At 43.8% G+C, this 25,314-nt stretch overlaps 1 protein-coding gene across 3 annotated transcripts in view; it reads left to right on the top strand.

The window, feature by feature from the left end:
- The window catches only part of NAA35 (N-alpha-acetyltransferase 35, NatC auxiliary subunit), a 100,841-nt gene that overhangs the window by 50,015 nt on the left and 25,512 nt on the right, over nt 1–25,314 (top strand). For 2 of the 3 annotated variants that reach the window (XM_040355514.1, XM_040355515.1), the window contains exons 13-19: nt 1,581–1,640; nt 2,738–2,844; nt 2,920–2,986; nt 3,764–3,862; nt 7,484–7,662; nt 10,800–10,936; nt 23,217–23,293. In XM_040355514.1, coding sequence (XP_040211448.1) covers nt 1,581–1,640; nt 2,738–2,844; nt 2,920–2,986; nt 3,764–3,862; nt 7,484–7,662; nt 10,800–10,936; nt 23,217–23,293 — 726 coding nt within the window. The remainder of the gene's footprint in view (nt 1–1,580; nt 1,641–2,737; nt 2,845–2,919; nt 2,987–3,763; nt 3,863–7,483; nt 7,663–10,799; nt 10,937–23,216; nt 23,294–25,314) is intronic. The other variant, XM_040355513.1, reaches the window with a different exon arrangement.

Below are 25,314 nucleotides of genomic sequence, written 5' to 3'. Positions count from 1 at the left end.
GCTAAAAGATAAACTAATCTTTTTATGTCAATTTGATTTTTTTTTTTATCAAATGTATTTTAATGAAATGCTTTTGGAGTAAAAATCTATTTAAGATGCATAAAAAAAATTCCAGCATGAAATGGAGCTTAGTTATGTAGCATGAGGCTGTATATTCTGCAATATTTAAGTTTTGGTAAACTCATTCAATGAATCCAAGCTCTGCAAGCTGAGATAACATGCACTGCATTGATGCATTCACACAATTTCACAACTATAAGATAAAACAAAGTTCAGGAATATTCCTTTATCCCATTGTTTTGCAAATCTATGTACACTACAAACTGTATGATTGATTAGAAATGCATCTGTACCTGGCTCAAAGTGTGAGGAAGGGCAAGCAGTAAAAAATAAGTGAAACTTTCTAAGCAGCTTATGAACCTTGTGATCTTTCTGCACATAGCTTGAAGTGGGTTATTCCTCAAGGAGCAAAATGGCAGCAGGCTGTAAAAGGGAGGCAGTTTGGGAATATTTACTAATCTGGCAGCTTATTATTCTAAATGGGAAACCCTCATTTTGTTTGCTAATTAAGATTCGAACTACCAGCAAGAATAAGTCCTTGCATTTAAGGAGCACCTGTCAATTCCGATCCATCATGGCAGCCCCTCTTAGCGGGAATCCACTCACCTGCTGTTACCATGTCCCTCACCTTGTTGTCACTGCTGTATCACCAGCCATCCCATTAAAGAGAATGGGACTGTCAGTGAGTCAACAGCACGTCAGAGGAGCAGCTGCGGGACAGACATGTCAGTGGCTCTTTGCAAATTATGATTTAAATTGAATGAAGCCCTTTTACTAGTGATTTAAATCAAATCCACCCGGCTATATCTGGTCTCCCACAGTACAAAAACATAGAATATCCATGCTCAAACTTACCGACTAATCAGCAACCAACCAAATTCACCTGTCTAACAGTGTGCGTTAAAAACAGAGGTTTAGTTGCACGCATTTGCAAATGCATGTGTAAGCTGCAGGCCCCGTCAAGGCTCTCTGTATACTGCAGTCCTAACTATAACATTGCATTTTAAGTCTACTCAGTAGGAGCACATGACTGCTGATGAATAGTGTGCTCCTGCCCCTTAAATGAGGACTGGGCTACCTCCAGTCATCTGCCCCTTATCTATCCATAGTTATACACACCAAACTGAGCATGTGCAGCCTGTCCCCTGGCTCTGTAAAGATTGGGTTATTTTTTGAAGACGGTGGAAGAGGAGGATCAGAGAGACGGGATCAAACAGCCTTTATACACAAGGATTAAGCGAGTATGCTTTACTGCATATATAGACTGCTTTTACTGTTGTGAATTTAGTAACACACTAAGTGTTTTCCTAGTGTTTGTTGGGAGGCAGTTAAGTGACCAGATGCTGAAGTTTGCCTTTGCAACGTTCTGCAGGAGACTAAATTCTTGCCTCATCTTGATGGCCTGGTTCATTAGAACTCTATATACTATTTGAATAGGCTGTTAAAAAAATCTTTTTATAATCTGAAGTGCAGTACATATGACTTGGGGATGCCATACTAACAATTGATGTGCTTTCTAGGACTTTTTCTGTGAGTTCAGTGAACAGTCACCTTGTGTTCTTTCAAGATCCCTCTTACAGGTAAATATTCAGTTAAATGTATGTGTGATTGCCTCTCCTGCCCCTCAGTGAGAGCCTGTCAGAAGAGCTATTTGTTGTAGCCAAGTCTTTCATCCAGTGCTGGAGGCTGCCATTACTCTTTTTCAGATGTGCTTCTTTTTAAGTAGAGTGCAGCTCCACAGCATCGTACAGTAATATGGCTGCCCTGGAAAAAGCACTGCTTTTTACACAAGTTGACCAGACTTTTACACTGTTTTGGGAGCTACACCTGTTTCTGACCTGACTGGTTCCCTTCAAAGGTGCCACCCGAGCGGGCATCCTAGTCTTAATGGCAGTTGTGTCCCTGTAAACACTATACAAAGTGTATGTATGATATATATATGTATGATTGATATATATATTTATTTATTGGCGTATAACACTCACTTTTTTACCCTGAAAATAGAGGGTAAACTGTGTCTGCGTGTTATACGCAGGGGGCTGTGAAAATATATATATATATATATATATATATATATATATATATATATATATATATATATATATATATATATATATATTCATATATATATATATATATATATATATATTCATATATATATATATATATATATATATATATATATATTCATATATATATATATATATTCATACTATAATTAAAATATATTATCATTTCTCTGTTATAAAACCCACACTACAGGCAAGGATGCTGAGGTTTCATGTTGGCTACTGCTAAACATAATAAAAACAAGATTCTGCAGTTATTTGGTATACTCAATAACTGCTTGTAGCTAGAATATATTTTAGGAGCAATAAAGAAGAACCTCTGTTTATGCAGAGGTTCTTTATTTTATATAATGGAACTTTCAAGACCGCTGCTTGAGTTGGTAGTTGATTGTGGACGTGCTGCAACTGTACCGAATACTTTCTTCATCTGGAGACCTGATTAAGAAGAGCAGTCTATAGAATTTGATTGCTATGGGCAGCATTCTTTTTTTAAAAAATTTTTTTATTTTTTTATATAGACCTAACCTAAAGTTGATATGTATGTTCTGAGGTTATTCAGCAAACGTCTGTTCATTAATACCAGTCTATATTTTTCCTTCTCACTTCAGACCACATTCTTGGTGGATAACAAGAAGGTGTTTGGCACGCATCTGATGCAAGATATGATAAAAGATGCACTACGCTCCTTTGTGAGCCCCCCTGTCCTTTCTTCTAAGTAAGGATAACCTTTTTCCTTGTGGGTTAGTTTGTAATTGATGGAGTTGCTTTACTGAATGTGCCCTTTTTCTAGGTGCTGTTTATACAATAATCATCAAGCAAAAGACTACATTGATTCTTTTGTGACGCACTGTGTACGGGTGAGTATATTGGTTTATTTTCGCTCTTGCAACTGACCTAACATCATAAGTGTTTTTTTTTTTTCTCTCTAAGTACATTTGAGCTCTGTGACGTGTAAATGTAGAACATGTGGGTTTTGTTACACCTTGAAAAGAATGTATTCTTCCCAGTTGCCCTTCTCTTTGAAGGCCAACCTTTTTTTTATTTTATTTTTTATTCAAGCGTTAACCAAGGTCAGCATCTACTTTTAAAATTGAGATTCTGGCCGATGGAAGAGTCGTCCATAGTGTTTTTGCAGTAAACATAGGGGTGAATTTACTAAAGGAAAAGACACTGCACTTTGCTAGTGCAGTTGCACTCCATCTCCCCAGAGCTCAGAAAATGTGGTAAGGGTCTACTGTTTTCTATTATCCAATCGGGTGTATGCATCTGATTGCTGTTTTTTGTTATTTTGTTTTTTCCTTGCACATGCTTGGGTAAGTGCAGCTTTGCCATGTTTACTAAACTGGGGAAAATGAGTGCAACTGCATTTTCAAAGACTATTTGCCTTTAGTAAATCCACACCACAATGTTCTTGACTGTATGTCAGCAAAAATAAACCTGATCTTTTAACAATTCCTCAAGAGTTAAGCTGGAACCCCTAAAATATCAGGAATATTGTCAGATCGAGACAAAATTGGCCAGATCAGGACTACTATGGTATATTGCCTGTTTACCTTGTTTAGGGGGTAGGGAGGAGGCATTATACAAGAGAATTATCAAATAAAAATCATGCCACATTTGTCTTTTTTTTTAAGCCTTTTTGTAGTCTAATTCAAATCCATGGGCACAACAGAGCTCGGCAGAGAGATAAACTTGGTCATATCCTTGAAGATTTTGCCACGTTACAGGATGAGGTATTTTCTCTTTATTTTATGTCTAGAATATGTGAATGTGTCATTGGTCAAAAAATATGTCCCTAAAAATCTGTTATTACACAATAACAAAACAGTTTGTTACACAAAAGGTTTTTAATGTATTCTAAGACTCCTTTCTCAGAGGATGGTGCCACTTGGAGGATTACACATTGTTGTGATGCTTTTGTATTGTGATATGTCAATTTTAATGCTAGATGTTGAAATTGACAGGTGGCACCTGTGTAAAGTAAAAATAAACAAAATAATGTGGTTGCAGAAGTGTGCACACCCTCTTTTATAACTGGGATGTAGCTGTGTTCAGAATTAAGCAATCACATTCATGTTAAATAGGAGCAAGCGCACACCTGCCATCACTTAAAGTGCCTCTGAATAACCCCAAATAAAGTTCAAAAGAAAAACAGGAAAAAAGCGCCTCTAGGTCATCTGGTTTATTTACATAGATGGGAATAAGTCTCCAACACTTACATGTAATATTGCAGGAACAGGGGTGCAAGTGAGGATGTGTGATGTGAAGATGGCTCGTGTCTCAATCCTGGTGATGGACGAGCAGATCAGCTGGAGGAGAGGCAGGGGCTGATGGCTGTGTAGGAGCGGTGCTGGAGCAAAGTGCTCAATCCATTCGAGTTAGCCGGACGGTTGCCGATAGAGGCCAACACAGGATAATGCAAAGTACAGAATAATGCAGGTGTACGGCTCTCGTTCCGGAGGCGGTGACGTCAGCGGGACGGTGGCCGACAAGGGCCAATGTAGCACACAACGCGTTTCAGAGCCTAGCGTCAGTCAGTATCAAGACAGCGCGCTCCTTTTTCACTTGAAAAAGGAGCGCGCTGTCTTGATACTGACTGACGCTAGGCTCTGAAACGCGTTGTGTGCTACATTGGCCCTTGTCGGCCACCGTCCCGCTGACGTCACCGCCTCCGGAACGAGAGCCGTACACCTGCATTATTCTGTACTTTGCATTATCCTGTGTTGGCCTCTATCGGCAACCGTCCGGCTAACTCGAATGGATTGAGCACTTTGCTCCAGCACCGCTCCTACACAGCCATCAGCCCCTGCCTCTCCTCCAGCTGATCTGCTCGTCCATCACCAGGATTGAGACACGAGCCATCTTCACATCACACATCCTCACTTGCACCCCTGTTCCTGCAATATTACATGTAAGTGTTGGAGACTTATTCCCATCTATGTAAATAAACCAGATGACCTAGAGGCGCTTTTTTCCTGTTTTTCTTTTTTTCATGTATACCTGAGTTGACTTCACTCCTGGAGAGCAGCCCTTGGTCACCTATTAGAATTCACCCCGAGAATACAGCTCTTTTATATGGACTGATTGTATTCCCTTACTTGAACTTTTATCCATGAACTTTTAACTATTGATTTTATAATTGTTGCTGTCACCTTATCTTGTATTATTAACCCTTGCTACTGACTGTTGTCATTTGTTTTTTTCTGAGCGCTGTTGCCTTGTGTTTTTTCCAAATAAAGTTCAGCTGTTCTAGTAGGTCTTTATTTGATCTGCAGAGAGCATCCAAAGCATCAGAGGGATCTCATTGTTAAAAGGTATCAGTCAGCAGAAGGGTACAAAAGAATTTCCAAGGCATACGATCTACCATGGAACACAGTGAAGACAGTCCTCATCAAATGGAGAAAATATGGCACAACAGTGACATTACCACAGACTGGACGTCTCTCCAAAATTTATGGAAAAGACAAGAAGAGAACTGGTCAGGGAGGCTACCAAGAGGCCTACAGCAGCGATAAAGGAGCTGCAGGAATATCTGATAAGTGCTGGCTGTGTGGTACATGTAACAACAATCTCCCGTATTTTTCTTGTCTGCGCTATGGGTAATGGCAAGATGGAAGCCTTTTCTTACGAAGAAAAACATAGCCTGACTAAACTTTGCAAAATGACACCTGAAGTCTCCCAAAATCATGTGGGGAAAATGTGTTGTGGCCTCATGAAACCAAGGTTGAACTTTTTGCCCACAATTCCATAAGATATGTTTGCCGCAAAAACACTGCACATCACCAAAAGAACACGATACCCACCGTGAAGCATGGTGATGGCAGCATCATGCTTTGGGGCTGTTTTTTTCCAGCTGCAATAGGGGCCTTAGTCAAGGTAGAGGGAATTATGAACAGTTAAAAATACCAGTCAATATTGGTACAAAACCTTAAAGCTTCTGCTAGAAAACTGAACTTGAAGAGGAACTTCATTTTTCAGCATGACAACGACCCAAAGCAAACATCCAAATCAACAAAGGAATGGCTTCACCAGAAGATTCAAGTTTTGGAATGGCCTAGCCAGAGCCCAGACCTGAATCCGATTGAAAATCTGTGGGGTGATCTGAAGAGGGCTGTGCACAGGAGATGCCCTCGCAATCTGACAGATTTGGAGTGTTTTTGCAAAGAGTGGGCAGATATTGCCAAGTCAAGATGTGCCATGCTGATAGACTCATACCCAAATGGACTGAGTGCCGTAATAAAATCAAAAGGTGCTTCAACAAAGTATTCGTTTAAGGGTGTGCACACTTATGCAACTTTTTTTTTTTTTTCCTCCACCTAAAAGATTTCTGTTTGTTCAACTGAGTTGTACAGTTTATAGGTCACAAATGTGGAAAGTTCTCAAATGATTTATCTGTCTCCATTTTTTTCCAGACTTTTTATATCCACTGTAAATAAATGGGGCTGTGCTGCTATCACAAGTAATATATATATTTTTTTTTTAAGCCAAAAAAACAGGCATGAGGTGCCAGCATCACCTCCTGAATGAAGCAAATTTGCTGCTCCTCAATTGAAAAAAAAAACCAGGCATCAGGAGGTGGCAGCATCACCCCCTGAGTGCCTGCAAACCTCATTTTGCCTTAATACAGTGCAGCAGCTTGTGCTACATAGCCTTTCTGCCATCCTGGCTGAAACCTACACATTTTCTTTCTGTGACTGGAAAGGATAAATCGGTCTTGAGGCATCTCAGCCATTCAGGAAGAGCCTTGTACTTTCATCAATGAATTGCATGTTGACCAAGGGGGATCTTGTGACCTCATCCATCCGTCTCCATCTCAGCCACATCACAGAACGCTTTGTATTTATTTGATGTAAAGACAAGGCATTTCCTGAATGGCTGGCTGGAATGTCACATGACATACTCTTTCCTTCCGGCCGGGGGTGGGGCAGAGTCCTACATTCTGCGACTATGGACGCCGAATGAATGACTTGGGAGCGCTCCTGGAAGGTAACCCCCTGGAAGAGCGCTACTCCTAGGGGTTATCTGATGTGGGGAGGATCCGCAAGAGCCCCAGAGGGACCCCAGAAGTCACAGATTGGGGCCACTCTGTGCGAAACAAGCTGCACAGTGAAGGGAAGTATGACATGTTTGTTAATTAAAAACAAAACCAAGCTTTACAATCGCTCTAAGTACAATTGTATGCATCTGGTAAAACTGAAAGTTGGCCGTATTGAATATCATTAATGATATGCAAAGTAAAATATAATGTTTGACAAAGTCCTACAAAATGTTATGATAAAAACTATTTTTTTATAGATACTTAGTGTTTATTTTCCATGCAGCATTTGTAATGTCATGCTGTAACTTTTTGTAAGGCGGAGAAGGTAGATGCAGCTCTCCACAGCATGCTGCTAAAGCAGGAGCCCCAGAGACAACACCTGGCATGCTTGGGAACCTGGATCCTCTATCATAACTTGCGGATAATGATTCAGTACCTGCTCAGTGGATTTGAACTGGAACTGTACAGCATGCATGAGTACTATTACATCTACTGGTAAGTTACACCAGACTTTTTTTCCAATATATCCCATGTAATTCTATGACATTTCTCTTGCATTGAGTGTTCTTATAGATAAGTTTATGGCACCCCAGACCATGACTTTAGATGTTCTTGGTTACCAGCACACAAAGATGTATAGTGCTCCACCAATATAGAAATATACCTCTGGTGTCAGTGGGAGAAATGGTGGCCCATCGTTGGTGATAATGGGAGAATATTGATGTTGGTAACTGTAAATATGCCCCTTTGCTGATGTCACTTGGAGAAATAGTGTATTGCATCAGTGGCAAGAAAAGTGCCCCAAGGGCAAGATAAAAGCAAGAAAAGGGCCACATCTGGCCACCGGGCCGCAGTTTGTAGACCACTGCTTTATTTGATCCTGGCAACTATGTCTTAAACATTTTACTATTCCTTTTGAAGCCGTTATCAAAGATTTTGCAGATGGAAGGTTTGAGATGCTCTTAAAGGCTCTTTACTCTCGCAGGCCCATCCCTGCAACCAGCTCTCACTGCAATTTCAGTTTGTCAAACTGCAGCTAATTGGACCAGGATTGCAGGATTGTGCTTTTAACAGAGTATTTACAGCAATTGCCTTCTGCTTTTCTTTTTTGTGTGGATTCACCAGAACATGTCAAAAGGCAAATTGCACATGCATGTACATGCACAGAATCTTGTGGCTACAAGCCTGGACAGCTGATGCTGACTGAAGAACCTTTACACGTATGGCTTTTCAAGGAACATGTCTGTTTATGGAGACACTTGACTAATTCATTAAAAATATCAAGGCAGGGAAGGTTTTACTTCCACAGCGGACGATCTCAAAACGCCCTCCTCAGGAGCCTCTACCTCTGCAAAATTCAGTGCACCTAATTGCTCTACCCAGGCTTCAACTTCCAAACCTAAGTTCAGCCCTTCGCTTTCAGGAAAGACTTGGTCCGCAACTCCTAAGAATGGGGGGACATTTTTTCTAAGTTGGACACCCCAGACCTGTGGGTTCAATCCAATGCTTATAGAGGGTTACAAAAGAGTTCAAAGCTCTACCCCCTCAGTTTTCTTCTCTGAAACCAACCAAAATCTGCCCAAAGACAGTCAGATTTGCACAATGACCTGAACCATCTCTAATGCCAGGGAGGAGTTGTGCCAGTACCTCAACGGGTTGAAGGGTTTTTACTCCACTCCTATTCTGGACTTAAAATCCCTCAACAAATGGCTTCACATTACAAAATGTTACATGGAATGCGCAAGGTCGGTCATTGCCTCTCTGAGACCAGAGGAATACCTAGCATCTCTAGACATCCAAGATGCCCATCTGCATGTCCCCATTTACCCTCCTTTATCAGTGCTTTCTGCACCAGTTTGTCACACTGCCTTTTGGCCTCTCTGCTCCAAGAGTATTCGCAAAGGTCTTGGCACCTCTTCATGCCCTTCTCAGGACTACAGGTCACAGGTTATCTTTACGACCTTCTCATGATACTCACCTGCCTCCCCAGCTATCTGCAAACTTCCACAGGACAATCCGGCCTTTGGTTGGGTGATCAATTTTTCCAAAATCCGCTCTTCAGCCTTCTCTGCATTTGGAATACTTTGGGATGTGTTCAGGACCAGAACAATCAAAAGGGATTCCTTCCAGAAAATAAAATCCTCTATCTTGGAGCCTATGCTTGAGAATTAAGGTCATGCTGATGGTGGGGGTGGTTTGTCCTGGGGGGTCTGTGCTGATGGTGGGGTAACGGTTTGTCCTGGGGGGAGGGTGGGGCGCTTGTGCTGATGGTGGGGGTGGTTTGTCCTGGGGGGTCTGTGCTGATGGGGTAACGGTTTGTCCTGGGGGGAGGGTGGGGCGCTTGTGCTGATGGTGGGTGGACGGTAAGAGAAGATGGGAAATATTTTGACTTGCCTGTAAATTCCATACCTTGGTGTACAGAATACAGGCCACTCAGCCTTCCATTTCTTGATTACACTACATTGCTTGTATAAAATGGAGGACTCGCAAAGTGGGTTGGGGTTATAGGGGCACTCAGTGGGCATGTCTCCGAAAGCTTGCCACTGTCCAGTCACCTAAAGGTACAAGCCTATAAGGTGTCTTGCACACTGCAGATTGAAAAGGCTCAGTAGCTTTTTTACTGATCTAGAATGCAGCCCAATGTTTGCAATGTACCTGTACACACAGGTGCATTAACAAGCATTTTGTGTTGAGTAAAAAAAAAAAATCTGCGCGCCAGCTCAGTATTTTGCACCAGTAGGTGTAAATACACTCATATGAGCGTAAATATTCATTATTTTTCTCTAGGAATGTATTGTGTGCGCAAATACACGCAAAACAAACACTTGAAATTATATCCAAAAAAGCAGATGCTCAAACATCAATACCGTGTGCAAGAAGCCTAACCCAGCTTCTATGAAAACTTTGCCTGTATCCATACAAGATATGGAATTTTAAAGGCAAGTCAAATTTCCCCTTCATTGGAGTTCATTGAGGGACAGAGGTCCCGACCCTTCTGTTTTATGATCATGCTCATGGTACTGCTTTGCTACCAAACTGAGGTATCGTGGAACCAAGAGGGGCACCCTGGACTGGCCCACAGTTTTTCTTTATTTTCCTTTTTTTTTCTTTTTGCCAGTGTCCAATCTTCCTGTAGGCGGCATAATTTAAAGGTTTAAAACTTCCCTTTTTCTTCAGTAGACTAAGATTTTGTGATGTTTCTGTTCAGAAAAGTGCAAAATATACCTGGTGATTTTCCCCAAAATGTTATAAGCTGATAACGTCCTGTCTGCTTGTGCACAAGGAGCGGTTAGGGAAATGAGTTTGGAAGAGGGGGGGTTGGTTGAATAAGAGGTATTGGTTCTTTGTACTGCATCAGAAATGAAGTGGGCAGGGCTGACACCACATGCTTTGAAATTCTGACCTAAAGATGTACTGTATTATGTCAAAGGGGAAGGTAGGGACACACTTATTTCTGGCACATCAGCATTTTTTTGTGTAACTGCAGTGTGAACATATTGAAACATGTAATGCAGATTTTTTTTTTTTTTTTGCGCTAACATAGGTTTTGAATCCAGGTATATATTCTGATTGGACATGTTTTGCAAATACCCCCTGTTTAAGCAACTCACATGTTTGGTAAACTTTTACAGGTATCTTTCTGAATTTCTATATGCATGGCTGATGTCTACACTGAGTAGGGCAGATAGCTCACAAATGGCAGAAGAACGCATATTGGAGGAGCAACAGAAAGGGCGGAGCAGCAAAAAGACAAAGAAGAAAAAGAAAGGTATTTATTTTAAAAAAAATGTAAACTTGCACATTTCAAGCACGCTGACTGCACTTCTTTGCTTGTGAGCATAGCACCATTTCTCATTCACCCTCTGTTTATTTTTTTTGTAAATGTGTAACCCTGTCTGTAATCTTGAATCCTGCAACATATTTATTTTCAACAACCACTATTTTCAACTATATCCAAAAATGTACTGAACTACAAAGTATCGTTCGTAGTAATCAGCAATGGGTTTACGAAAAGTCGTTACTGCCAGACCAATCTGCTAACATTGTACGAGGAAGTGAGCTGCCATCTAGACAGGGGAAGGCCTGTGGTGGTGTATCTGGATTTTGCAAAAGCATTTAATGCCACTCCCCATAAATGCTAAATTTACAAGCTGAGGCATGGACCATAGGACCCCGTTCACACTGCCTTTCAAATCGCCTCTCATTCATTCCAGTTTGCCTTTTCATTTGCGGGATGGGAAAAAGTCCCTCAAGTAGCATCTTTGGGGCGGTTTGGGAGTGCTGTATACAGCGCTACCAAAACACCCCCAGCCCATTGGAATGAATGGGCAGCTCTTTGAAAGCGCCGCAAAATGGGAGTTTTTAGCCCCTTTTATGGGGTGAAAAGCGCCGCTTAAACAGTAAAGCGCAGCTAAAACGAGCAGCGCTTTACTGCGAATGCGGCTGCGGCCCCAGTGTGAAAGTGGTTTACAGCTTGTTCTTGGGTAAAAAACTGGGTACAGGGGCGTGTCCAAAGGGTGGTGATAGTGTGCACTCAGACTGGTCTGGAGTGGTGAGTGGGGTACCCAAAGGTTCTGTCTTGGGACCAATTCTATTCAATTTATGCATAAATGATAACGGATGGGAGAAATGGCTCAATCTCATTTTTTTGCGGACAACACAAAAATAAGCAGGACAATAACTTCACATCAAGATATATACATTTTTACAGACAGACCTGAATAAAATAATGGGCAGGCAACTACATGGCAAATGAGGTTTAATGTGGAGAAATGTAAAGTAATGCACTTGGGGCAAAAAACAAAAATGCAAACTACTCACTAGGGGGAGAACCAAGGATGGAGAAAGATTTGGGGGTCCTAGTAGATGACAGACTGAGCAATAGCATGCAATGTCAGGCTGCAGCTACCAAAGCCAGCTACATTTTGGCATGTATAGAAAAGGGATATACTCCAGAGATAAAACGATAATCCTACCACTTTATAAAACTCTGGTTGGCCCCATCTAGAGTACTTCAGTTCTGGTCACCAGTCCTCAGAAGGGATGTGCTGGAACTGGAGAGTCCAAAGAAGGGCAACAAAATAAGGGGACTTTACGGCCTCAATTACGAGGAACGACTAAAAGCACAAAATGTATTCTTGCTGGAGAAGCTATGCTTAAGAGGGGACATGTTGGTGATTTACAAATACCTCAATGGTGAGACTATAAAATCTTAGGGAGTGTAAGAGGACACAGGGCCACACAATGAGATTGGAGGAGAAGCGATTTAACCTTAAACTGCGCAGGGGGTTTTTCACTATCGGGCAATAAGGCTGTGGAACTCTCTACACACAATTGGTAGCAGCGGGGAGTATGGATATTTTTAAGACTCTTGGATTTGCATCTTGGCCACTTCCCTACAACGTGAATTTCAGCACTCCTTTTTCTTTATCGTACATCATAGACACAGAGCAGCCATAATTATACGCCACCTATAGGTGAATGGACACCTGCAAACCAAAAAGACAGGTAGTCCTCCCCAATATAACCCCTCCTACATAGGAAGTACCTCAGTTTTCTCACCATTGTCTTGTAAGGCGATGGTCATGGTTGGAGAAGCTCTCTATGATCTAGCAAAATGAATGGTCCTGGAACAGATCCTGAAGGATTTAAAGGACTATATAATCGGATCCATCCGGATGGTGATACACTAAAATGCATAGTACCCGTACCTCTTCTACATAAGATTACGAGGAATTGCCTGTAATGTGACCCTTTGGGCACTGGACCCTGGGATCCAAACCCTTGGTAAGAAAATACCCCAAAGGATATCCAGCAGGGTGCTTAAGCAGAATCCTGCAGCCGGACTGGTAAGTGTTTTTATAACCTCTCTTGCACTTGCTTAAAGCAGATTTTTTTATTTTTTTTTATAAAAGTCAGCAGCTACAAATACTGCAGTTGCTGACTTTTAAATATGGAACCTTGCCTGTCCAGGGCGCTCGTGATGTTGGCACCCTAAGCCGATCTGTCCCTTGGCTCTCGGGTGGAGGCGCCGCCATCTTCGGTAAGGGAATCAGGAAGTGTAGCCTTGCGGCTTCACAGCCTGGTTCCCTAATTCACAGCCTCTTAGTTTTTATACGACCAGTGCACCACCATCAGTATTGGCGGATGCTAGCCTTACATCTGCTGTGTTTAACTCTCCTGAAAGATCTGAGGCAACTGACCAGTCTGAGCCATTACGGTTGTCGGGCATTGTAGTGACAGCTAATGCTTCTGCCTCAACCTACGTCACAATGGGTAGTTAAGAGTGTCCCCAAACAAAAGGGGTCTGCTGAGGACTTGGCAGAGTTACCTCGTGCCTTATGTTTCGCAGTAGATTATCTTAGGCTGCATTCACACCTGAGCGTTTTGTAGCCTGAAGCTATAAAACGCTAGAGCGGGAAAAAATACATTATTCTCAATGGAGATGGTTCACATCTCCACTCCAAAACGCCTGAAGCCGAACGTCTGAAGCTCAAACAAGGTCTGGACCCTTTTTTGTCGCGCGAATCGGGCTGATTTGGGCGTTTTTTAAACATTTGTATTCCCATAGAAACTAATGGAAACGCTCGATTCAAGCGTCTAGCGTGACAACGAGCGTTTCGCCGCTTTAATCTGTTTTGTGAAATAGAATATTCACCCAGGAAGAAGATAAAAATAAATCTACAAACATAGCAACAAATGATGAAAGAGATGAGCATTTTTCCTATCAGCTAAAATAAAAACCGACGAAGTTCAAAAACGTCGGACAACGCTGTATGCAAACGCACGAATACGTGTTTACGCGCGACAAAACGCCAGAAAAAACAACCGAAAACGCTACGCTCAGGTGTGAATGCGGCTTTAAACTGCCCATACAACAGGTGTGCCGGTTGGCCCTGCTATCGGTACATATGCGCAGGATTCTTTGGTTAAAAAACTGGTCAGCGGAATTACCTGCAAAAGATTATTAGCTGGTTTCCCATTTCACAGGGAGCGGTTATTTGAAGAAGATCTGGATTAATTTATACCCAGAAGATTTCAGGGGGTAAAACTGTGCTTCTACCAGTTAAGCACTAGACACCTTAAAGGAAGGTTGTCTGCTCCTCTTAAGTACCCAGCACTTCCAATTTCAGGCAGTTTTGACGGCCTCAGCCACCCGGGTTTAGAGGAAAGCATCAAGGCCAAGTGCAGAAAAAGTCCTGTGTCCAGAGACCTAAATGCAGTCCCAAGCCCTCCTTATGAAGGGGCCCCCCATCTGACACGGGTGGGGGGAGGCTATTGGAGTTCTCAGACGCCTGGGAAGAAGAGATAAGAGTCAAGTGGGTTTTCTTTATCGTTACATCACGGGACACAGAGCGGCATTCATTACTATATGGGTTATATGGAGTACCTTCAGGTGATAGACACTGGCAATCTCAAACAGGAAATGCCCCTCCCTATATAACCCCCTCCCATAGGAGGAGTACCTCAGTTTTTACGCCAGTGTCTTAGGTGTTAGTCATGGTTTAGCTTGCCTCCGCATCCTTGGGATTAGGTGAGCTAACCGGTTCTGTCCAAAAAAGCCTCAGCGCTAAAGTGGTCAGTAACCGGACCCCAAACCCTTGGGGTATAGCCCATAATGCTTTTCTTTTTAGAGAGCTGGACCCTGGGCCCAGAACTTAGAAAACCTTTGGGTACCTAATGTTTTCTGTTGCCAGGGTGCTATATGGGCCCAGGACAGTGGATCCTTCATAGGAACCCAGGGCCTGAAGGTCTAGACATCCCCACCGAGATGGGGGAAGATTGGGCCTCTTGCTTGGCAAAGTCCTGCGGCATGGAGCAGGTAAGTGAGGGGAAAACTTGCGGAACTTGGTTCTTAGCAGGTTTTTTCTGGGGGGTCACAGGGGACATGCCTAAAGTTATGCACTGCATCTGGCAAACTAGTCACATATCATAAAGATAGGATGGCTCTATATGTATTATTCCCCATAAGATGTGACCTCCCTTGTAGTGTTGGAAAAGCATTGAGTGGGGCCTGTGTGATATAAAAATATATGTGTGTGTCAGAGAGCTGTGCTTACCTGCAAGCCTCCAGGCGATGCTCCATTCAGTCTTCCTCCTCAGAGCCTGCAAAGCAGGCAAAACGCTGACCTCCTCGTGGTTGCAGGCTGCAGTTTGCTGGAGCAGAGAGGTTCCTTCCTCCCAACACCCCCCTCCCCCCTCCCCTGTCGGGAGGGGCATTTCCTGTTTGAGATTGCTGGGGGGGAAGGGCAGGTCAGTGGCTTAAGGAAGGGGCGGCCCTTCCTTGTTTGTTCCATACAGCTTCAATACTTTGGAACTGGGGAGGAAAGACCAGAGCGGCAGCACGGGGCGCCGAGGACACACAGTGGCCAGAAAGAATATTGCAGTCTTCAGAAGACTGTTTTCAAGCCTAGGAATAGGCTGTTTCTTTTCCATCTCATAGTTTTTTCTTGCAATACTACTCAGGGGGACAGAATGTTTTTTCTTTCCTAGATTTGAAAAAAAAAAAAAAAGAAAAAGAGAGAGATTTTTTTTTTTTGAAAAAAAAAAAAAAAAAAAAAAAAGTGTCATCTAGGGGAGAGGAAGCATTTTTTATCCCCCAAACAGGTGTTTGGGCATTTAACTATTTATAGTCCCAGGTACCAACAAGCTAGCAGGTGTACCTCGGTATTGTACCATGGCATCCGGGTCAGAGGGTACAAGAGGTGGGGATTCCCCCAGAGAGTCTGAGGTCTCGGACAAAGCTATGCCGCTGCTTTCCCCACAGGGAGCCTTGGGGCCATCGGGATCTGGGGCTGGAGCTGACGCGGGTCAGTCCAACCCTAAGATGGTCACGGAGGAGGTATTACTCACCTCTTTAAAAGAGATGCAGAAAAGCATGGGAAAAATGATAGCCGCAGCTATGCGGGGCAGTAAGCGGAATAGAAGAATCAGAAGAGGAGGTCCTTTCCTCAGGGGAATTGGACGACCTCTTGGACAAGGACCAAGTAGGTTCAGGGATCGAAGATCCGGATACAGAGGAGTCTGGGGCAGTCTCCCTGAGGGAGAGCTGGTGGATTCAAGGATTGTCGGACTTGGTCCATAAGGCATTCAACTTGCCAGTACCAGATCTCCAGGTATCGACGGTTTCAGCTTTGGGCTCACTGAGGGCGCCTCAAAGCAATGCTGTGTTTCCGATCCATCCTCTATTAGAGGGAGTTTTGTTCCAAGATTGGAACAAGCCAGATAAGATCTTCTTACCACCTAAAAGATTCTCTGTCCTATATCCTATGGAAGATAAATTTTCCAAAAAATGGGCTACTCCTGCAGTGGACGCAGCCATCTCATGTGTTAACAAATCGTTAACATGCCCTGTAGAAAACATACAGGTGCTCAAGGATCCAGTTGATAAGCGCTTGGAAGCACTACTTAAGAACTCCTTCACTACTGCAGGGGCAGTAGTACAGCCAGCTGTGGCTGCGATTGGGGTCGCTCAAGCATTATCGGATCAATTTAAGCAGATGCTTAAACTTATTCCTGCCCAGCAGGCAGAAGAATTTTCGGATGTCCCTAAGGCCATATGTTTTACGGTAGACGCAATCAGGGATTCTATCCAGCAAGCGTCACGTTTATCGTTATCCCTTATCCATATGAGAAGACTCTTATGGTTAAAGAGCTGGGAGGCTGAGCCCCCATGCAAGAAGCTCCTGGTAGGGTTCCCCTTCCATGGAGGACGACTCTTCGGAGAAGACCTAGATAAATACATTCAGACCATTTTCAAACGGCAAGAGTACTCTCTTGCCAACTAAGAAGAAGGATCAGGGGCCTGCGTTTAAACGACAGTATTCCCCTGGGCAGGGGCCCTCTAATGCCAAGCAGTATCGACGGCCTCCTGCAAAAGCAAACTTCGGCTTCAACAGCAAGTCACAAGGACAGGCTGCTAGAGGCAGAAAGCAGTGGTTTCGCAAACCAGCAAAACCAGCCCCCAAGCCAACCTTATGAAGGGGCGCCCCCACCCACGAAGGTGGGGGGAAGGCTGCGACTCTTTTCAGAGATTTGGGAAGCCAGCATTCCCGACGAGTGGGTACGGTCTTCAGTGGCCACAGGGGGGCTGGGTTTCTACTCCAACCTATTCATCATCCCAAAGTCCAATGGAGATGTCAGGCCAATTTTGGACCTAAAGATGGTAAATGCATACCTAAAGGTCCGCTCATTTCAGATGGAATCCGTGCGGTCAGCAGCTGCCACACTCCAAAAGGACGACTTCATGGCGTCCATAGACATAAAGGATGCCTACCTTCATGTTCCAATTTATCAGCCACATCAAAGATACCTACGCTTTATGGTGGCTTCGCGTCATTTCCAATTCATGGCGCTTCCCTTCGGGTTGGCTACGGCCCCCCGGGTGTTCACGAAGGTCCTAGCTCCAATCCTAGCCAAGCTAAGGATCCAAGGGGTCACGATCCTAGCATACCTGGACGACCTCCTAGTCATAGACCACTCGTCTCCCGGCTTGGAGCGAGCAGTGGCCCTCACGGTCCAATACCTCGAGAGGTTCGGCTGGGTCCTAAATCGAGAAAAGTCAGCTTTCCTGCCCACAAGGCAGTTGGAATATCTTGGCATGAGATTAGACACAGAACAACAAAGAGTGTTCCTACCTCTGAGGAAGGTCAAAGCCATCAAGGAATTAATCCTACTGGTTCTAAGCAAGAAAGAACCAACTATTCGCCTATGTATGAGGTTACTAGGCAAGATGGTGGCCACATTCGAGGCGGTACCATACGCCCAGAGCCACACTCGCATCCTACAGGCAGCCATCCTGTCAGCATGGAGCAGAAGGCCACAGGCCTTGGATATCCCGTTGCCGCTCTCATCAAGAGTCCGACAAAGTCTGTGTTGGTGGTTAGACCCCCAGAATCTACTGAAGGGGAAGTCTTTCAGCCCAGTGGCTTGGAAGATAGTGACCACAGACGCCAGCCTGACGGGCTGGGGAGAAATTTTGGATGGTTGCACTCGCCAAGGTACTTGGGCAAAGCCAGAGATGCCCATCAACATCTTGGAGCTCAGAGCTGCTCGACTAGCCCTCAGGGCTTGGACGTCAAAATTGCAGGGGTTCCCGGTGAGAATTCAATCAGACAATGCCACGGCCGTGGCATACATAAATCACCAAGGGGGAACCAGGAGTCAAGCCGCTCAGAGAGAGGTGAGCTTGATTCTCCTATGGGCAGAGGCTCATGTGCCCTGCATATCGGCAATATTCATTCCAGGAGTGGACAACTTTCAGGCGGACTTCTTAAGCCGCCAGACTCTATGGCCGGGGGAATGGTCTCTGCATCCACAAGTCTTTCAAGCACTCTGCCAAAAATGGGGAGTGCCGGACGTGGATATCATGGCATCGAGACTCAACAAAAAGCTAGACAGGTTCATGTCCCGCTCAAGGGATCCGATGGCCTGCGGAACCGATGCGCTGGTTTGCCCTTGGCATCAGTTCAAACTTCTTTATGCGTTTCCCCCGCTCCAGTTACTACCCCGCCTGCTGCGCAGGATCCGGGTGGAGCACATACCAGTTATCCTGGTAGCTCCAGCATGGCCCAGAAGGGCATGGTACTCACTAATCCTAAGGATGGTAGTGGGAGACCCTTGGACTCTGCCTCTAAGGCCAGACCTGCTATCGCAAGGTCCGATCCTCCACCCTGCCTTACGGCATCTAAATTTGACGGCCTGGAAGCTGAATCCTTGATTCTCAGGGGTAGAGGTCTGTCTCAGAAAGTAATCTCTACCCTAATCAGAGCCAGGAAACCGGTCTCTAGGGTGATTTATCACAGGGTCTGGAAGGCCTATGTAGGCTGGTGTGAGTCCAAGCTATGGCTTCCTCGCAAGTTCACCATCGATAGAGTTTTAAGTTTTCTCCAGCTAGGAGTGGATAAAGGATTGGCATTAAGCACAATCAAAGGACAGATTTCTGCCCTGTCAGTGTGGTTTCAGCGGCCGCTGGCCACCCACTCGCTGGTTAAGACCTTCCTTCAAGGGGTCTTACGTATTAAACCTCCAGTTAAATCCCCGCTTTGTCCGTGGGATTTAAATCTTGTTCTGTCAAGTTTACAGAAACAACCGTTTGAGCCGTTGGCTGAAATTCCTTTGGTTTTACTGACAAGGAAGTTAGTATTTTTGGTTGCCATAGTTTCCGCAAGAAGAGTTTCGGAACTGGCGGCCTTATCCTGTAAGGAACCATATCTTATTTTTCATAAGGACAGGGTCGTTCTCCGCCCTCATCCTTCCTTCCTACCGAAGGTTATATCCAGTTTTCATTTGAACCAGGATTTGGTATTACCATCCTTCTTCCCTAAACCTACTTCCAGAAAGGAAGGGTTGCTGCATACCTTGGATATTGTCAGGGCCATGAAGGCCTATCTTAAAGCTACAAAGAAGATCCGGAAAACAGATGTGCTGTTCATTCTACCGGATGGGCCCAAGAAGGGGCAGGCAGCTGCAAAATCCACCATTTCTAGGTGGATTAAGCAATTAATCACTCAGGCCTACGGCTTGAAAGGGTTGCCTCCTCCAGTATCATTAAAGGCTCATTCTACTAGGGCCATGGGCGCCTCCTGGGCAGCACACCACCAGATCTCTATGGCTCAAGTTTGCAAGGCGGCAACCTGGTCTTCTGTCCACACATTTACAAAATTCTACAAGTTGGACGTAAGAAGGAATACTGATACTGCCTTCGGGCAGGCAGTGCTGCAGGCTGCAGTTTGAGACCCTCGGATTCCGGGGGCTCCTCTTTTTTTGAGTTAAATTTAAGATTATTTTTCTCAACTAAGTTGGATTTATTATGATTTGAGTATACCTCTAAATTAAATCCTTTTGTCTTGGAGATGTTCTCCCTCCCCTCATTGTAAGCATTGCTTTGGGACATCCCATATAGTAATGAATGCCGCTCTGTGTCCCGTGATGAAACGATAAAGAAAAAGAGATTTTTAATACAGCTTACCTGTAAAATCTTTTTCTTGGAGTACATCACGGGACACAGAGCTCCCACCCCTCTTTTTGAGGACCATTTTGGGAGGCATACTGCTTGCTACAAAACTGAGGTACTCCTCCTATGGGAGGGGGTTATATAGGGAGGGGCATTTCCTGTTTGAGATTGCCAGTGTCTATCACCTGAAGGTACTCCATATAACCCATATAGTAATGAATGCCGCTCTGTGTCCCGTGATGTACTCCAAGAAAAAGATTTTACAGGTAAGCTGTATTAAAAATCTCTTTATTTCTACGGTGTCTCAGGGGTACAAAATAGAATTCCGGGGGCTTCCCCCCTCTCGGTTCTTAAGGTTCAACATCCCCATAGATCTGGTAAAGTCTTTTCTTCAGGCAATAAATCATCCAAGGTCTCAAGGAGTGATTTCAGAGCTTCCAGCCAACAAGAGGTTTGAGGCTTTTACTCAAATCTTTTCATGGTTCCAAAGCCGAATTGAGGCTCTAAATCGGTTTCTAGACATTCGCTCTTTCCGGATGGAGTCAATTTGTTCAGTTGTAGCCTCCTTGCACGGAAAGGAATTTTTAGCGTTCATAGAAATCAAGGACGCGTACCTACATGTGCCAATCTGCAGATCCCATGAAAGGTTTTTGTGATTCGCAGTAGGTAACCAACATTTTTAGTTTGTGGCGCTGCCCTTTGTGTTAGCAACAGCACCTCATGTATTCACTAAGGTACAGGCTCCGGTATTGGCAGTTCTAAGATCTCAAGGAATATTGGTTGCAGGATACCTGGACGATCTATTCGCGCAGCCCGGGCGGTTCAATTCTTGGAACGTCTGGGTTGGATTCTGGAACTAGTCAAAATAGGCATTGCAGCCGGTTTAACGCCTAGAGTATCTGGGGCTAATATTAGACACGGTAAAGGCAAATTTATTTTTGCCACTATGGAAGGTCAGAGCCATGAAAGACTTCGTTCAGGTCATAAAAGGGAAAATATATCCCTCCATTCGCCTATGTATGAGGCTACTAGGGAAAATGGTGTCTTCATTTGAAGCGGTCCCTTATGCACAATTCTACTACTGAACATTCTGTCTGGAATAAGACTGTCCAGGCTCTGGACTTGCACATGTCTCTTCGGCTGAAAGTGCATTAGAGTCTCAGTTGGTGGATGATGACCAAGAATCTGGTAAAAGAAAAGTCCTTTTTGCCTGTGGTCTGGAGGGTGGTGAGCACAGTTGCCAGTCTCTCTAGTTGGGGAGCAGTCCTAGAGGAGGCCACCTTCCAGGGAGGGTGGTCCTGGAGGGAGAAGAGCTTGCCCATGAACATTCAGGCAGCTCGCTTGGCCCTAAGCTTCTGGACTTTCAGACTACAGGCATGTCCTGTGAGGGTCCAGTCAGACAATGCTGTGGCATACATCAATCACCAGGGAGGCACCAGAAGTCATACAGCCCAGAAAGAAGTGGATCACATGCTGACCTGGGCAGAAAGATTTGTTCTATCCCTATATGCAGTGTTTTTTTCCGGGAGTGGAGTATTGGCAGGTGAACTTTCAAAGCCGCCAGCAAATGTTTCCAGGGGAGTGATCCCTAAATCCCCAAATCTTTGCATTGATCTGCTGCCTTTCATTAAGGGCAGATATGCCTTTGGTAAGTCTGTGAGATCAGTTTTCCCTGATATATGCCTTCCCTCCAATCCGGCAGGTGTCAAGCCTACTACGCAGGGGACAGGAAGAGAGAAAGCCAGTGATACTAGTAGCTACACCCTGTCCCAGAAAGACTTGGTACGCACAGTTTGTAAGATTGGCGGTGGGAAACCCATGGGTTCTTCTACTCCATCTGGAACTACTCTCGCAGGGTCCAATATTCCACCCTGCTTTACGGTCTTTAAATTGAACAGTTTGGCTGTTACCAGGATTTTAAAAGCCCAACATTTCTGGGCCAGTATTGTCTACAATGTTAAATTCTAGAAAGCAGGTTACTAGGAGTATCTACTATAGAGACTGGAAATCCTATATTGCCTGATGTTAGGCCAGGAGGTGGCACCCCCATAGATATGTAATCAGGAGAGTTCTGGCTTTTCTGCAAAAAGTGGATATGAATCTGGCTTTAAATACAATTATGGGTCAAATTTCGGCCTTGGCAATCTTCTTTCAGAGGCCTATTGCTTCAAACTCCTTAGTACAAACGTTTGTACAGGGGATGATCAACAGTAGTGTTGGTCCAATTTTTTTGGTATAATGTGACAGATGTTACGCTGAGTAAACAGATACCTAACATGTCACGCTTTAAAATTGCACACACTCGTGGAATGGCGCCAAACTTCTGTACTTAATCTCCAGAGGCGACACTTAATTTTTTTTACAGGTTACATGTTTAGCGTTGGAGTAAGTCTTGGGCTAAAATTATTGCTCTCGCTCTTCTGTTCGGTCAGATTGATCAACTTGGGTACAACCAGCCTGCTGGATTTTACATGTGATTATTACAAGCGGCTGTTATAGCCGCTAGCAATAACCACTGTCTTCTCTTGGCTGGGACAGCTTCCCCTTCTGACCTCCCCCACTGGGATTGGTGTCAGAAACACCAAATATGGTAGAGTGCACTACACTATTATACTGAACTCCTCGAAGTCATTCTCCCAAACAAACCGCAATAATACCCTCTACCCAATTTCTTACCTTTGTTCTTATCAGATAAAAATCCTCCTTGGGGCAGTCCTGGATAGCGACTCCACCATCTAGCATGGCCCCATGCTAGCCTAGAAGGTCCTAAAAGGATCTTTGCCCAAGGAGAAGACCTTGCACAGGATGTGGCTCTGACAAGGATGTTGATGCTGGTGTGTTTGTTTTTTTTTTCTTTAAAGAAGGTGGGTTAGAGGCATTTAGTGTAAATGTACAATTGTTTTAAGTGTACTCATCCTTGCTTTGGAAAAAACATTTAGTTACATAATAGTGTTTTTTCTAAAATGACAGAATGCATTCTAAAATCAATAGGACATTTATCCCTTGAAACCGATTATTTTGTATTTATTTTTTCCCCAAGATTGAGTCGCAAGTAGTGTTTTTATTCTCTTTTTCTTTTTTTTTTATGGTACTGGTTTTGCAGTTCGGCCTCTGAGCAGAGAGATCACACTAAGCCAAGCCTACCAGAATATGTGCGCAGGGATGTACAAGGTAAGTGTAGTCTTTCACCTTACTGTCTTCACTAGAACTGTGAATGTTGGTATAACTTTCTGGATTCAATTGCTATATGTTGCATATTAAATGAGATGCCTATAGTGTTCTTTTCACTTGCCTAGAAGCTATGTACATCACATGTACTGTATATAACAATATATTCTAGGAACATTTTAAATCTGGCTTGTTCATTAAAACTTTAAGGACCATATACAGCCACTAGTTTTGGCACTTAAAAGCATTTACAAAATAAAAAAGATTTTCTTTACCAGTCTTTGTATATGGTAGTTGCATTTTTTTTCACCTGTTGATCTTGACAGTAACACACTTTCTGTACTGTCTGTTGGGATGCAGCGCTGTCAGCCTCCTGATTTGGACTATAAACACCTTTCCCTCCTCATTTTCATTATATAGCGGTGGTGGAGATGTTTTGTAGTTGGGGAAGCTGATGACATTTTGAGATTATAGTTCTATGCATAGGAAATTACAAGAACACTGGATTGTTACCAGGATCAGCAAGTATTTTTCTAGGACATTAAACACCGATCAAAGGTGGATTTAGAAGTTAATCTGTATTTTGTTAATATATTGTATTTGAATTGGCAGCACTCTGAGTTTTGAACATCATTATATAAGGTTATAGAACCTTTGTAACAGTGGGTGCCTTATTAGTTTTATATTCATGTGTGTGTGTTTTTTTTTTTTTCCGTTTTTTTTCTTAGTACTAGTGTATTTGTATGAGCATTTATTTCAACTAGGACGTTCATAATCCAAGCGTGGGCAAATGGAAAGTATTTACGTTTTTCTGTACCTGCTGAAAAATATCTCCGCCTGGAAACCTAAAACGAATGCAGCTACCGCATCGAAGGCCAATATGCCACAATTTTTATCATATTTTTGTTCTTTCATTTAGATATCCTTTTTTTGTAATGGCAAATTAATCCTTCACCCTGTTAGTTCTGAAAGGCCTGGGGGGGATTGAGCAGTGTTGTTACATTTCCCTAAGGTCTTGCTGATGGAGCAATGTGCTATTACTCTTAAGGCCTGTGGTCTGAGCTATGCATAGCTATTCTCTGAGAGGGATATCAATGGTGCCAGCATTAGTAGCTACATCTTGACAACACTGCAGTGATTTTTATAGCAGAAAGAGTGTTGTCTTCCTAATAAAGGAAGTTTCTGTCCAATTGTTCTAGCAGAATCAACATATATTTGCAAATTCTTATAGGAAGTACTGAGAAACTTTTTTTTTTTTTTTTTTCATTCAACCAGCGTGTTGAAGAAAATAAAACAATAACCAGTTCCCCCCCCCCCCCCATACACACATTCGATATAGATAGGGGAATCACTCCCACTAAGCCGGGGATCGTAAACCAAGGCAAGGGTAGTCAGACCAGCAAAGTAATCAGGAAACCAGAGATCAGCATAGTCTGAGGCAGAAGAACAGGAACCAGAAGGGATGTCAGCCGGGCAAAATCTTTCACAGGAACACAGCAGTGAAACTCCAGGAATGTTTGACCAGGCAAAGGCAGGAAAGGAATGAACAAGGCAGTTTTAAATAGCCAGAAGGGGCTTGGCTGTAGGTTGTACCGATGAGCAGATGATAACCAGGTGAGCCACTGAGGAATCAATGTGTGCTGACAATTATCCGACAGCTGAGCATAGAGAAGAGAGATGCTAAGGGCCCTTTCACACGTGCGGACCGTATGTCCGCATTTTCATCTGTCCGTTGCGGATGAAAACGGGACATACATTGGTCCCTATATGATTACGGGTGTCAGCGGATGACCATCCGCTGACACCCGTAATCGTCCGCCTCCGCAAAAATCCGCATTTGCAGACGGTAGAAAATCCTATTTTTCTTCCGTCTGCCGGATCGAATCGGATGAACACGGACATACGGTCCGTGTTCATCCAATCCCCCATAGGGGAGAGCGGAGGAAAGACAGGGCGGTCCCTGCACAGTGTGCGGGGACCGCCCTGTCAGCTCAGCGGGGATTTTACGGAGGATCCCCGCTGAG

The sequence above is a fragment of the Rana temporaria genome, chromosome 1, assembly GCF_905171775.1.
Source record: "Rana temporaria chromosome 1, aRanTem1.1, whole genome shotgun sequence".
Lineage (NCBI taxonomy): Eukaryota > Metazoa > Chordata > Amphibia > Anura > Ranidae > Rana > Rana temporaria.
This window is presented reverse-complemented; position numbering and strand designations above follow the sequence as displayed.